This window comes from Ursus americanus, chromosome 24 (assembly GCF_024610735.1).
Source record: "Ursus americanus isolate L20-20 chromosome 24, mUrsAme1.1.p, whole genome shotgun sequence".
In the NCBI taxonomy this organism is placed as follows: Eukaryota; Metazoa; Chordata; class Mammalia; order Carnivora; family Ursidae; genus Ursus; species Ursus americanus.
Window position 1 is genome coordinate 7,103,283 of NC_142150.1, and position 16,031 is coordinate 7,119,313.

At 40.4% G+C, this 16,031-nt stretch overlaps 1 protein-coding gene across 1 annotated transcript in view; it reads left to right on the forward strand.

The window, feature by feature from the left end:
* Window positions 1–16,031, forward strand: part of OTOG (otogelin) — a 95,030-nt gene that overhangs the window by 60,672 nt on the left and 18,327 nt on the right. The window contains exons 38-39 of the mRNA XM_045796465.2: window positions 73–218; window positions 672–761. Coding sequence (XP_045652421.2) covers window positions 73–218; window positions 672–761 — 236 coding nt within the window. The remainder of the gene's footprint in view (window positions 1–72; window positions 219–671; window positions 762–16,031) is intronic.

Below are 16,031 nucleotides of genomic sequence, written 5' to 3' on the forward strand. Positions count from 1 at the left end.
AGGTGCCTGCCCTTTGTTCCTGGGAGACCTTGGCCCCAGAAGCATCTGTTAATCTTCTCATGCCTCCCCCAGGCCGATGCTCAATCTTCCCTGATCTAAGCTTCGTGACCTTCGATGGGAGCCACGTAGCCCTGTTCAAGGAGGCCATCTACATCCTCACCCAGAGTCCCAAAGAAATGGTCACCGTCCACGTCCTTGACTGCAAAAGTGCCAATCTGGTGACTGGCCCCTGCTCCCTTTCCTGCTGGGGCCTCGGGACTTGACTAGGTTTGAAGAGGGGAGATTGAGCAGTGAATTGGGTATTAAGGGGTGCCAGAGGCGAGGACAGATGTAGAAACCTCTACAGTCGCTCCCTCTGACGGGGTCTCCGGGAATGGCCGTGTGGAGAAAGGGTTCGTGGAGTGCACCACCTTGTGGCCCTTCCTGGGTGGAAGCAGGCAGGTTTTTTGTTTGTTTTTGCTTTTTTTTTTTTTTTTTGGCCGGACTTACAGGGGGTCAGGTAGAACCAGAAATGTTCCATGGGATTCTGTGCTCCATCTGCACAGCCCCGACGAGTGCCCCCGGCATATTGAGAGGGGGTGGTAGGGAAAGTGTGCTCACAGTGGCTCCCCAGGAGGAGGAGACAACAAGGACTGGGCTCCAAGTTGATGAGGATTGGGCTCTCTCTGCAGGGGCACCTGAACTGGCCCCCGTTCTGTCTGGTGATGCTGAATGTGACTCACGGGACCCGTCAGGTCACCATTGACCGTTTCAACCGTAAGGTGAGTGCATCGAAGAGCCAGTCTTCCTAGGGCTGCAATGAGGCAAGGAGCAAGGCATCCAAGGGTGGAGGGGTCTTGAGGCTTACTCATGACTGGGGGCAAGGGTGGGGAGGGACCCTTCCAAAGAAAAAAAATGCAAAAGTTGATATGTTTGTAAGGGATTTTAATTGAACTATTTGTGGCCACTCTAATGTCAGAGGAGGACGTGTACCGGAAGCAATATTGTGAACAAGAGGAAGTTAGAATGGCAAGAGACACTGACCTTAAATGATGTGGTTAAAGTATCTGCTTCTGCAGTTTTTATAAAAATATGTGGCCATGTGAACACATTTCTAGAGCCCCTTCCAGGAAGGAGACTGTATATGAGAGGACCCCCGATTTTAAACTTCATTAGTTTCACATGAAGCTCACCTCTGCCAAGGAGGTTGGTATCCAACTGCAGCAACCCCCCCCCTCCGGTGGTACCCAACCAAGGATCTGCTTTGCACCTCCCAGCAGGTGCGTGCAAGGGGCTGATTTGTCCCCTCCTCTGGTCTGAAAGTCCCGACTCTCCCCACCCGTTCCTGAGCCAAGACCTGCAGCTGCTGTTGGAATATGCCCTTGAACACCGAACAAAGGGCCAGCACACCCTGTGGAGCCCTCGGGAACGGGGCTTAGGGGAGTGGACTGTCCATCAGATAGAGGCTGACACAAAAAACTCCCTGGGTTTCCTCCCTAAAGTTTTTACATTTTTCCATTAAAAAATATGTAAGGTACAACTTACCTACGGTAAAATTCACCCTTGTTAGTGTACAATTCTCCAGGTTTTAACAAACACCCACGGTCCCGTAACCACCACCAGGATCATGATCTAAAACAGCTCCATCAGCCAATCGTCACCCTGAGCCACTTTGTTGTCAAGCCCTCTCCCACCTACTGACAGCCACTGTTTCTGTCCATATAGTTTTGCCTCTTCCGGAATGTCATATACACGGAATCAGGGTACGTAGCGCGATTCGTCCGCTCTGGGTGTACCAGGAGCTCGTGGACTGTTACTGCTGAGTAGTATCCCGCTATACGGATGTTCACATGTCTGTTCGTTTATCCATTCACCAGTTGAAACACATTTGGGTTGTTTCCAGTTTGGGGTGATAACAAATAAAGCTGCAATAAGCATTTACATAAAGGCTTTTTTAAAAGTTGAAGTATAGTTAACATACAGTGTTATATTAATCGCAGGTGTACAACAGAGTGATTCAGCATTTCCGTACATTACTCAGAGCTCATCACTATAAATGTAGACGCCATTTATCACCATATGTTATTGCAATATTATTGACTGTATTCCTTATGCCGTACTTCTCATTTTCATGACTTACTTTATAACTGGAAGGTTGTACCCCTTAATTCCCTTTATCTATTTCACCATTCCCCCACCCCCCACCTTCCCCCTGGCAACTACCAGTTTGTTCTCTGTATTTAAGTCTGTTTTTTAGTTGGTTGCTTGGCTTCGTTTCTTCCTCCCTCTCTCTCTCCCTCCTTCCCTCCCTCCCTTCCTTCCTTCCCTCCTTCCTTTCTTCTTTCCTCTCTCCCTCCCTTTCTCTCTCCCTTTCTTTCTTTCTTTCTTTCTTTCTTTCTTTCTTTCTTTCTTTTGTTTTTTAGATTCCACATGTAAGTAAAATCATGCACCATTTGCCTTTCTCTGTCTGACTTATTTCACATAGCACAGTACCTTCTAGGGTCCACCCATGTTGCCACAAATGGCAAAATCTCATTCTTCTATGGTCGAGTAATATTCCAGCGTGTGTGTGGGGGGTGTGTCTGTGTGTCTGTGTGTGTCTCTGTGTGTATGTCCTTTATCCATTCCTCTATGGATGGACACTTGGGTTGTTTCCATGTCTTGGCTGTCATGAACAATGCTGCTATAAACATACGGGTGCCTATAGTCCTTTGAATTAGTGTTTTTGTATTCTTTGGGTGAATACCCAGTAGTGGAATTACTAGATCATACAGTATTTCTAGTTTTACTTTTTAAAGGAACCTCTATACCGTTTCCCACAGTAGCTGTACCAATTTACATTGCCAACAGTGCACAAGTGTTCCTTTTTCTCCACATCTTTACCAACACTTGTTATTTCTTGCCTTTTTGATTCTAGCCATTCTGACTGGTGTCAGGTAATAGCTTGTGGTTTTCTTTTTTTTTTTTTCTTTTTTTTTTTTAAAGATTTTATTTATTTATTCAACAGAGATAGAGACAGCCAGCGAGAGAGGGAACACAAGCAGGGGGAGTGGGGAGGAAGAAGCAGGCTCCCAGCGGAGGAGCCTGATGTGGGGCTCGATCCCAGAACGCCGGGATCACGCCCTGAGCTGAAGGCAGACGCTTAACCGCTGTGCCACCCAGGCGCCCCTAGCTTGTGGTTTTCATTTGCATTTCCCTGATGATTAGTGATTTTGAGCACCGTTTCATGTGTTTGTTGGCCACGTGTACGTTGTCTTTGGAAAAATATCTATTCAGATCCTCTGCCCATTTTTAAGTTGTTTTTGTTTGTTTGTTTGTTGGGTTTTTTTTTTTTTTTGCTTTGAGTTTTAAGTCACTCTAACAGATTACTCTGTAATAAGATCTCATAGTGATTTTAATTTGCACTTCCCTAATTCCTGATATGATTGAACATATTTTCATGGGTTTGTTTTCCATGGTATATCCTCTTTGGTGAAGTGTCTGTTCAAATCTTTTGCACACTTTAAATATTAAGTTATCTGTTTTATTGCATTTTGAGAAATTTATATATTTTGGATACAGGCCCTTTATCAGATGTAAGTATTATCTTCCAGTCTGTGGCATGTTTTTTTCATTCACCTACAAGTGTCTTTCAAAGGGCAGAAGGTTTTGATTTTGATGGAGTCCAATTTATCAGTTCGTTCTTTTATGGACCACGATTGGTGTTCTATCTAACAAACCTTTGCCTAATGCAAGGTCTCAAAGATTTTATCTTATGTTCTCTTCTAGACGTTTTATAGTTTTAGTTATTACTTTTAAGTATATGTTGCATTTCAAGTTAATTTTTATAAATAGTGTGAGATATGGGAGATATTTTTTCTTTTTCTTTTTCTTTTCTTTCTTTCTTTCTTTTTTTCTTTTCTTTCTTTCTCTTTCTTTCTTTCTTTCTTTCTTTCTTTCTTTCTTTCTTTCTTTCTTTCTTTCTTTTTTTGTGCATATGGACACCCGTATGTTCCAGCACCATTTGTTAAAAAGACTATCCTGCCTCTATTGACTTGTCTTTGCTCCTTTGTTGAAAATCAGCTAACCATTAATGTTTGGGTTTATTTCTGGACTTTTAATATCATTCCATTAATCTATATATTTATCTTTTCACCAGTGCCACACTGTCTTGATAACTGTTGCTTTTGTATAAAATTTTTATTAAAATCAGTTATATGTCTTTTAACTTTCTTCCTTTTCAAAATTATGCTGGTAATTTTAATTCTTTTATCTTCCCATATACATTTAGAATCAGCTTATTGATTTCTATAAAACACCTTGCTGGGATTTTGGTTAGAATTACATTACATATGTAATTATTTAGGGGGAGAATTACAACCTGAACATGAGTGAGTTTCCCAATCCATGAACATGATACATCTTTTTGTTTAGATCCTCTTTGATTTTTTTCCATTGGTGTTTTGTAGTTTTCAGTGAAGAATCTTGCCCATATTTTGTTAGCTTTATCTCTAAAAATATCATGTTTCTGATCCTATTGTAAATGATTCTGTTCTTTTTATTTCACTTTCCAATCGCACATTGCTGATATATACAATACAATTGATTTTTGCGTTTTCTAAAAGGAATTGCCATTGGGTTTTCAGTTAGCCGAGTGTGTGTACACATGAGTTTTGCATATTTATCTCATATCTTACAACCTTGCTAAACTCACTTATTAGTTCTTGTAAATTCTTCCAGTTTTTCTACATAGGTGTTTATGTATTTTTTAAATAGAGACAATTTTATTTCTTCCTTTTCAATAGATGCTCTTTTCACTTATTTTTCTTGCCTATTGCACTGGTTAGGACCTCGAATGTGATGTTCAGGGAGTAAGCCCTTACATCCTCGTCTTACCTCTGATCTTAAGGAGAAGGCATTCAGTCTTTCATTATAAAGTATGAAGTTAGTTCTAGGCTTTTTATAGATAGCCTTTATCAGGGACGAAAGTTTTCTTCTATTTGTAATTTGCTGAGAGCTTTTATTACCATGAACAGATGTTAAATTTTGTCAAAGCTTTTTTTCTGCATCTATTGGAATAATATTGTTCTTTTTCTTTAGACATTTCCCTCTCAAAATCACAGTATTGGTGTTTACTTTAAAAAGGAAAGATTTTCACATTTGTTTTAAATAAATAGCTTACAAAGAGTAGTAGTTCTATTTAGAGATCATTTTTTAAAGATTTATTTATTTGAGAGAGAGAGACGTGGGGGAGGGCAGAGAAAGAGAGAGATTTAGAGAGAAAATCCTCAAGCAGATTCCCTGCTGAGCGTGGAGCCTGACTCAGGGCTTGACATGGGGCTCCATCCCAGGACCCTGAGATCATGACCAGAGCCGAAATCAGACGCTTAACTGACTGAGCCACCCAGGCGCCCCGTTAAGCTCATCATATACTCTTGCTATCCTTTTAATGTCTGTAGGATCTGTATCCATGTACCCTATCTCATTCCTGATATTAGTTCTTTGTGTCTTTTTCTTTTCCTGACCAGTTTGGCTAGAGGTTTGTCAAATGTATTGTTTTTCTCAAAGGATGTTTTTATTGGTTTTCTCTGTTGTTTTTCTCTTTTCTATTTCATTGATTTTTCTCTTATCTTTATTATTTTATTCCTTCTGATTCCTTTGGGTTTAATTTACTCTTCTTTTTCTAGTTTATTAAGGCGATAGCTTAGGTCACTGATTTGAGACCTTTCTGCTTTTTCTACTATAAGTGTCTAGTGCTATAAATCTCCCTTTAGATACTGATTTAGCAACGATCTTAAAAATTTTAATATATTGTATTTTCATTTTCATTGAGTTTAAGATACTTTAAAATTTCCCTTTTGGTTTTTATTTGACCCATTGGTTATTTACAAGTGTTTTTCTTTAGTCTCCAAATATTTGGTGATTTTCCAGCTATCCTTCTGTTGTTGATTTCTAATTGAATTTCATTGTGTTCAAAGAACATGTTTTATCTAACTTTGATCCTTTTAAATTTAATGAGACTTGTGTAATGTATCAGAATATACTCTAGCTTATAAATGTGTATTCTCTTGTTGAGTGGAGTGTTCTGTGAATGTCAGTTAGGTCAAGTTCACTGAGAGTGTTGTTCAAGCCTTCTAAATCCTTATTCATTTTCTACTTGTTCTGTCAATTACTGAGAGAGAAGTTGTTGACATTTCTGATTATAATTGTTGACTTGACCATTTTTCCTTGGAGTTTTATCAATTTTTTATTTACATATTTTGAAATTCTGTTATTTGGTGCCCAAGAGTGTGTTGTGCCCTCTTGTTGAATTAACTCCTTAATCAGTATGAAATGGCCTTTTTATCCTGGTAAAAGTCTTTGTTCTGAATTCTGCTTTGTCTCATTCATCTGTAATAATGACTCCAGTTTTCTTTTGATTAGTGTTGACATGTATATGTAATGTATGTATCTAAGAGAAATCTTTTTCCATTCTTTTTCCTTTAACCTATTTGTGTCTTTTTATTTAAAGTAAGATTTTGTAAGGAGGGACTAGTTGGGTCTTCCTTTTCTCTTATCCAGTCTGCTAATCTCTGCCTTTTAATTGGGAGATGTTTAGACCATTTACATTTAATTGGTCATCAATATGATTAGATTTGTATATAGCATAATGTTGGAATTTGTTTTCTATTTGTTCCTTCTGCTCTTCATTCCCCTCCTTTTCCTCTTTTTCTGTCTTCTTCTGGGTTATTTTTAATGATTCCATTTCATTTCCTCTGTTGGATTATTATCTATACCTTTAACTTCTACATTTGTTATAACCTCCACAGTACGTCATTATGATTTTTCCTTAAGCGGTCAATTATCTTTTAACGTGGTTTTTAAAATAAGAAAAGCTTATATTATCCACATATTTATCATTCCTGGTGTCCTTTATTCCTTTGTGTAGATCTGGATTTCCATCTGATATCACTTTTCTTCTGTCTGAAGGACTTCCATTAATATTCTTATAGTACAGATCTGCCAGTCTAAGGTGTTTTTTTTTATTTTAATGGTTATTATATTATGTTAGTCACCATACAGTACATCCCCGGTTTCCGATGTAAAGTTCGATGATTCATTAGTTGCGTGTAACACCCAGTGCACCATGCCATATGTGCCCTCTTTACTACTCATCACCAGTCTATCCCATTCCCCCACCTCCCTCCCTTCTGAGGCCCTCAGTTTGTTTCTCATAGTCCATAGTCTCTCATGCTTCATTCCCCCTTCTGATTACCCCCCCTTTCTTTATCCCACTCTTCCCCTACCGATCTGCCTAGTTCTTATGTTCCATAGATGAGAAAAATCATATAATTGTCTTTCTCTGCTTGACTTATTTCACTTAGCATTATCTCATCCAGTCCCATCCATGTTGCAGCAAATGTTGAGAAATCGTTCTTTCTGATAGCTGAGTAATATTCCATTGTATATATGGACCATAACTTCTCAATCCAGTCATCTGTTGAAGGGCATCTCGTTTCCTTCCACGATTTGGCTATTGTGGACAGAGCTGCTATGAACATTGGGGTGCATATGGCCCTTCTCTTCACTACGTCTGTAACTTTGGGGTAAATACCCAGTAGTGCAATGGCTGGATCATAGGGTAGCTCAATTTTTAACTTTTTAAGGGACCTCCACACTGTTTTCCAAAGTGGCTGTGCCAACTTGCATTCCCACCAACAATGTAGGAGGGATCCCCTTTCTCCACATCCTCTCCAGCAATTGTTTCTTGCCTTGTCAATTTTTGCCATTTAACTGGTGTAAGGTGGTATCTTAGTGTGGTTTTGATTTGAATTTCCCTGATGGCTAATGATTTTGAACATTTTTTCATGTGTCTGTTAGCCATTTGTATGTCATCATTGGAAAAGTGTCTGTTCATATCTTCTGCCCATTTTATGATTTGTTTATTTGTTTCTCGTGTATTGAGTTTGAGAAGTTCTTTGTAGATCTTGGATACCAGTCTTTTATCCATAGCATCATTTGCAAATATATTCTCCCATTCCGTAGGCTGCCTCTTAGTTTTTTTGACTGTTTCCTTGGCTGTGCAAAAGCTTTTTAACTTGATGAAGTCCCACAAGTTCATTTTATCTTTTGTTTCTCTTGCCTTTGGAGATGCATCATGAAAAAGGTTGCTTTGGCCGATGTCGTATAGGTTGCTGCCTATGTTCTCCTCTAGGATTTTGATGGATTCCTGTCTCACATCGAGGTCTTTCATCCATTTGGAGTTTATCTTTGTGCATGGTGTAAGAGAGTGGTCAAGTTTCATTCTTTTGCATGTAGCTGTCCAATTTTCCCAGCACCATTTATTTGAAGAGACTGTCTTTTTTCCACTGGATGTTTTTTCCTGCTTTATCAAAGATTAGTTGCCCAAAGAGCTGAGGGTCCATTTCTGGGTTCTCTATTCTGTTCCATTGATCTATGTGTCTGTTTTTGTGCCAGTGCCATGCTGTCTTTGTGATCACAGCTTTGTAGTACAGCTCGAAATCCGGCATTGTGGTGCCCCCAGCTTTGTTTTTCCTTTTCAATAGTCCCTTGGAGATTCGGGGCCTTTTCTGTTTCCATACAAATTTAAGGACTATTTGTTCCAGTTCTTTGAAAAATGTCCTCGGTATTTTGATCGGGATACCACTGAAAGTGTAGATTGCTCTGGTTAGCATGGACATTTTAACTATGTTAATTCTTCCGATCCATGAGCATGGAATATTTTTCCATCCTTTTATGTCTTCATCAATGTCTTTCAAGAGTGATTTATAATTTCTAGAATATAGATGCTTTACATCTCTGGTTAAGTTAATTCCAAGGTAACGTATGATTTTTGGTGCTATTGTAAATGGGATGGATTCCCTAATTTCTCTTTCTTCAGTCTCATTATTTGTATATAGAAATGCAACTGATTTCTGAGCATTGATTTTGTATCCCGCCACATTACTGAATTGCTCTATAACTTCTAATAGTTTGGGAGTGGATTCTTTTGGGTTTTCCATATAGAGTATCATGTCATCTGCGAAGAGAGACATTTTGACTTCTTCTTTGCCGATTTGGATACCATTTATACCTTCTTGTTGTCTGATTGCTGTTGCAAGGACTTCTAGTACTATGTTGAATAATAGTGGCAAGAGTGGGCATCCTTGTCGTGTTCCTGGTCTTAAGGGAAAGGCTTCCAGCTTTTCCCCATTGAGAATAATATTTGCTGTAGGCTTTTCATAGACGGCTTTTATGAGATTGAGAAATGTACCCTCTATTCCTACACTTTGAAGAGTTTTAATCAGGAAAGGATGCTGTATTTTGTCAAATGCTTTTTCTGCATCAATTGAGAGGATCATATGGTTCCTGAGTCTTTTCTTGTTGATATGATGTATCACGCTGATTGATTTGCGAATGTTGAACCACACTTGCATCCCAGGGATGAATCACACTTGGTCATGATGGATAATCCTTTTAATGTACTGTTGGATTCTATTAGCCAGGATCTTGTTGAGGATTTTGGCGTCCATATTCATTAGGGAAATCGGTCTGTAATTCTCCTTTTTGATGGAGTCTTTGCCTGGTTTGGGGATCAAAGTAATATTGGCCTCATAGAATGAGTTTGGTAGCTTTCCTTCTGTTTCTATTTTTTGAAATACCTTTAGGAGAATAGGTTATTTCTTCTTTGAATGTTTGGTAGAATTCCCCAGGAAAACCATCCGGGCCTGGAGTTTTGTTTTTTGGAAGGTTGTTTATCACTGACTCAATCTCTTCATAATTAATTGGTCTGTTTAAAAAATCAATTTCTTCCTGTTTCAGTCTTGGTAGTTTATAGGTTTCCAGGAAGGCCTCCATCTCTTCCAGATTGCTTAATTTATTGACATAAAGCTGTTGATAAAAGTTTCTAATAATCCTTCCAATTTCATTGGTGTTGGTTGTGACCTCTCCTTTTTCAGTCATAATTTTATTAATTTGGGTCCTTTCTCTATTCTTTTGGATAAGTCTTGCCAGTGGTCTGTCAATTTTATTGATTCTCTCGAAGAACCAGCTTCTAGTCCTGTTGATCTGCTCTACTGTACTCCTGGTTTCTAATTCATTGATTTCTGCTCTAATCTTGGTCAGCTGCTTCCTCGTGCGTGGATTAGGCCTGTCCCTCTGTTGCTGTTCCAGCTTCTTGAGGTGAGAATATAAAAACTGCATTTTAGATTTTTCTATTCTTTTGAGTGAGGCTTGGACGGCTATATATTTCCCCCTTAGGACTGCCTTTGCAGTATCCCATAGGTTTTGGACCGTTGTGTTTTCATTCTCGTTGGTCTCCATAAATTGTTTAAATTGATTTTTGATTTCCTGGTTTATCGAGTCATTCCTGAGCAGGACGGTTCTTAGTCTCCAAGTGTTTGAGTTTCTTCCAAATTTTTCCTTGTGGTTGAGTTCCAATTTCAGAGCGTTGTGGTCTGAGAATATGCAGGGGAAAATTTCAGTCTTTTGGTATTGGTTGAGACCTATTTTGTGTCCCAGAACATGGTCTATTCTTGAGAATGTTCCATGGGCATTAGAATAGAATGAGTATTCTTTGGTTCTGGGGTGTAGTGTTCTATATATATCTATGAGGTCCAACTCGTCGAGTATGGCATTCAAAGCTCTTGTTTCTATGTTGGTTTTCTGCTCCGGTGCTCTGTCTATAGCTGATAGTGGAGTGTTGAGTTCCCCTACTATTAACATATTTTTATCTATATGTCTCTTTATTCTGGTTAAGAGTTGGCTTGTGTATCTTGCTGCTCCCCTGGTGGGGGCATATATATTTATAATTGTCATATCCACTTGTTGGATACATCCTTTAAGAATAATATAGTTCCCTTCTGTGTCTCTAACTATAGTCTTTAGTTTAAAATCCCATCTGTCTGATATGAGAATTGATACCCCAGCTTTCTTTTGAGGTCCTTTGGCATGAAAGATGGTATTCCATCCCTTTACTTTCAGTCTGGATGTATCTTTAGGTTCAAAATGAGTCTCTTGTAGACAGCAAATGGATGGGTCATGTCTTTTTATCCAATCTGCAACCCTGTGGCATTTTATGGGAGCATTTAGGCCATTTACACTGAGACTGATTATTGAGAGATATGATTTTAATGATGCCATGTTGCCAGTAATGTCTTTGTTTCTATAGATTGTGACTTTCTGTTCTGTATCACTCTTGGGGCCGTTTTACTTTTATAGAACCCCCCTTAATATCTCCTGTAGGGCTGGTTTCGTGGTTATGAAATTGGTCAATGACTGGCAATTCTGGAAGGTCTTTATTTCTCCATCAATTCTGAATGACAGCCTGGCTGGATAAAGGATCCTTGGCTGCATGTTTTTCTCTGAAAGAGCTTTAAAAATGCCCCCTGCCAACCCTTTCTCTCATTCCAGGTCTGTGTAGACAGGTCTGACATAATTCTGATACCTTTGCCTTCGTACATGAGAAATTTCTTTGCCCCGGCCACTTTCAATACTGTATCCTTGGATCTAATATTTGCGAATTGCATTATGACGTGACGTGGTGTAGGTTCGTCATGGTTGAGCTTGGGAGGGGTCCTCTCTGCCTCTTGGACATGAATGCTTGTTTCCCTTGCTAGATTAGGGAAGTTTTCAGCTACAATTTGTTCAAATATCTCTTCTAGACCTCTGTTTTTCTCCACCCCCTCGGGGATGCTGATGATTCTGACATTGGGACGTTTCATTGAGTCAGTAATCTCCTATAACCTACATTCCTGAGTGTGGATTTTTTTGAGTCCAGATTCTATTTTAGCTTTTTCTTCTACTAACCCATCCTCCAATTCGCTGATACGTTCTTCTGCCTCATTCACCCTGGCCGTCAGAGCCTCTGGTTTTGACTGCATTTGGCTCATAGAATTTTTAATTTCTGCCAAATTCGCTCTCATTTCCGCCCTTAGAGATTCTATATTCTCATTAACATTTTTGTTAATACTTTTTTCAAGTCTACACATCATCTTGACCATTGTTACTATGAATTCCATTTCTGATAATTTGGTTATATCCATATCCATTAGTTCTGTGGCAGAGGCCACAGACTCATTGTCTTTTCTTTGCTGGGGGGGGATTTCTCCTTCTTGTCATTCTGATGAGGAGAGGTTGCGGGGTTGTCCAGAGCCCAAATTATTGACCGGGACCCAGGCCGTGCGCCCTTGTTTTATAGGGATCTTAGGGATGTGGACTTCTTGATTTTTCAGCCTGCCTTCTGGGGGAGGGGCCTGCCACGCCGATACTCAGGCAACCCTGCTTGGGTAGAGTCTCCGTGTCCCCTGCGAGGCGGGATGGGGATGGGCACACTGTGAGCCGGTATTTCCAGGCTTTTGTTCTCCGGTGGCTTTCCCTGGCGGTTTGCTGTGCCTCTTCTGAGAGTCAGAGCAGCAGTGGCCGAATCTCAGCCTCTGTCTCAGAACAGAGGGATCACGGACCGTTCTCCACTTATGTTCTGGCCATTTTAACTCCCTTACTGTTGGTGCTACTCAACCCTGCAGCGTCCGGGATGTGCGCCCCACACCCAGCGTCCCAGCCCTCACTCCCGGGCCGGTGCGTCTCTGTCCTTTGTGTTTTTAACACTGCCAGCCGCCAGCCGCCAGTCGCCTCCGTGCGCTCCCGGAGCTCCCGGTCTCAGTCTGGTTCCAGTGAGCGCACCGGAGCTCCATGAGAAGCCTGGTGGCGTGCGCTCCCGGCTCACGGTCCCAGTCTGCTCTCTCGCGGGTGACGGTCCCCGAGTCCGCCTGCTCCCCTGTGCAGGTGGCTACTGCTTCCCGGTGCCCGAACGCGGCGGCTCCCTCCCCCTTCCGTTTACCTTCCGATATCTGTGAGCGGTTTCACGGCTCCCCGCTTAGTACCTCAATACTCAGCGCTGGAGATGTTCATTTGTAGAGATCCAGATGTATCTTCCTGCATCTCAGGCTGATTCCGTGGGTGTTCAGGCTGGTCCAGTACCTATCCAGCTCGACTCGGGGGACCGGTTGAAAAAGGGGTGCCCTACTCTTCCGCCATCTTAACTCCCTCTAAGGTTTGTTTTTTTTTTTAAAGATTTTATTTATTTTAAAGAAAGAGAACGATAGTGGGGGGAGAAGCAGAGAGGGAGGGAGAGGAAGAGGGAGAGAATTTCATGCAGACTCTGTGCTGAGTGCCAAGCCTGATACAAGGGCTCAATCCCACAAACCTGAGATCATGACCTGAGCTGAAACCGAGTCAAGTACTTAATGGACTGAGCCACCCAGGTGCTCCCTAAAAAAGTTTTCATCTCACCTTCATTTTTTAAAGATATTCTGAGTTTAGTATTGTATGTTGGCTTTAATTTTACTTTCAGTATATCAAAGATTTTGCTCCACTGTCTTTTCTTTTTAAATTGAGGTAAAATTGACATAACATAAAATTAATCATCAATCTCCCTAACTCCTGGCCACCAACAATATGCATTCTGTCTATAGATTTGCTTATTCTGGATATTTCATATAAATGGAGTCTGCAATATGTGATTCTTTGTGTCTGGCTTCTTTCACTTAGTATAATGTTTCTGATGTTCATTCATGTTGTAGCATCTACCAGTACTTCCTTCATTTTTATGGCTGAATAATATTCCATTGTGTGTACATACCACAGTTGTTTATCCATTCATTCATCACTGGCCATTTGGGCTGTTTCCACCTGTTGCCTATTGTGAATAGTGCTGCTATAAATTTCTACTGTCTTTCACCTTGCTTATTTCCAGTAGGAAATCTTCTGTCATTCTGATCTTTCTGTCACTGTGATTCTTTCCCTACATAGTGTGTCTTTTTTTTTTTAACTGCTTTTACAATTTTCCTTCTATCACTGCTTTTTTTTTTTTTAATTTTATTCATTTATTTGACAGAGAGAGAAACAGCCAGAGATTGAGGGAACATAAGCAGGGGGAGTGGGAGAGGAAGAAGCAGACTCATAGCGGAGGAGCCCGATGTGGGGCTTGATCCCATAATGCCAGGATCACACCCTGAGCCAAAGGCAGACGCCCAACCACTGAGCCACCCAGGCGCCCCTCTATCACTGCTTTCAAGCAATTTGGTTAAGACATGCCTGGTAATTCATTTCTCTTTCAGAGACTCCAATTACACATATATTAGGCCAGTTAAAGTTGTCCCACAGATCACTTATGTTCTGTTCATCTTTTTTTCAGTCTTTTTTTCTTTCGTGTTCCATTTTAGATAATAGCTATTGCCCTATATTTAAGTTCATTAATATATTCATCTATGGTGTCTAATCATCTATTAATCCCATCCAGTATAGTTTTCATCTCTGACATTTATTGTATTTTCCATCTCTAGAAGTTTGATTTGGGTCTCTTTGTATCTTCCACATCTTGCTCTAAAAATTTCGTTTTCCTTTATTTTTTTGAAATTATGGAATAGAGTTTTAATGATTGTTTTTATGCCCCTGACTACTAATTCTATTATATTTATCATTTCTGGGTCAATCTAACTGATTTATCCCACTTTATTATGGGCTGTACTTTCCTGCTGCTTTATGTGACTGACGATTTTTTTTATTGGATTACAGACATTGTGGGTTTTGCCTTGTTGAATGCTGGATATTCTTTTCTTTTTTAAAAAATATCCTTCAGTTTTGTATTAGTTATACAACTTGGAAACAATTCAATCCATTGGAGGCTTGCTTTGTTGAGGGGAGCCCATGTAGTTTTATCCTAAGAGGATTTTAGTCTATATTTTTCATTCTAAGTAGTGATTCCTCACTCTTGAAGCAGTAACCTCCTCATCCTCTACCCTCCACCCTAAGTATATTTGCTCTGTAACTGGTGGTGTCTCTAACTCTTCCCAGCCCAGTGTGACACCTGGGAATTTTTCTGTCAACTCCTTTCAGGTGATGGCTTTCCTAGTCTTAAGTAGCTTTCCCACATGCATACACTGGTTAGTATTCACACACAGGGTCAGGACAGGGTCAGAGAGGGAATGTCTGCAGAACTTCTGATCATGTGCACACACTCTCTCTCTTTCCCTTTCTCTCTCTCCCCACTTTTTCTCTTTCTCTCCCCAGCTCTCTTCTCTTCAGCATTTTGTTCTGCAAACTAGCTATCTTGGCCTCCATGAACTCCCAACTCTTGTCTCATAAACTCAGGGAGCCCACCAGTCTGCACCTGGGTTCCTTCTCTCTTTCTGCACCATGGGCTGGAGACTACTTCTTTTTTTTTTTTTTTTAAGATTTTATTTATTTATTTGACAGAGATACAGACAGCCAGCGAGAGAGGGAACACAAGCAGGGGGAGTGGGAGAGGAAGAAGCAGGCTTATAGAGGAGGAGCCTGATGTGGGGCTCGATCCCACAACGCCGGGATCACGCCCCAAGCCGAAGGCAGATGCTTAACCGCTGTGCCACCCAGGCACCCCTGGAGACTACTTCTAAGCAATAACTGGGCAATCAAAAGGCTCACTTCATTTGTTTCCCCTTTCTCAAGGATCATTCTCTGTGATGCCAACTGTTCAATGTCTGAAAACTATTGTTTCATATACTTCGTCAGGTTTTTTGGTTGTTTAAGGAAGGAGGATATATCCAGTCCTTATTATTCCATCTTGGTCAGAAGCTAAAGTCCAAGTCCTTAGTTTTGAAAATTTGTCCTTTGTCTTTACTTGAACTCAGGGTTCTATGAACACAAGTGAGGATCCCTGAGCTTCAGATATGAGTGTTCATTCCCAGAACTAGGAGACCACTCCAGGTTCATGGAGCCCCGTCCCCTCTCTGCACGGCTAGGAAGGCTCAGGTTGAGAGCACCAGGGATTTCCCAAGGTCAAAGTTTTCCAACACAGAAGTTTCTGTCCTGGATAATTTGCAAAGTGGTTAATAAAACAGTGATTCTTGTAGGGGAGGGAGATACAAAGTCATTATAAATATTTTAAGGTTCTAATCTTTTCATCTCCCATTTCTACAAAGTAAAACTAATAATCCAGAGTACATACAAATTTCACCTTGTCAGTGTGTAGCGGAAGTTGTAGCTTTGAATGTAAAGTGTTTGAGAGAATTAGGGTGTGTTGCATATTTAACAAACATTGATTGAGAACCCAATTT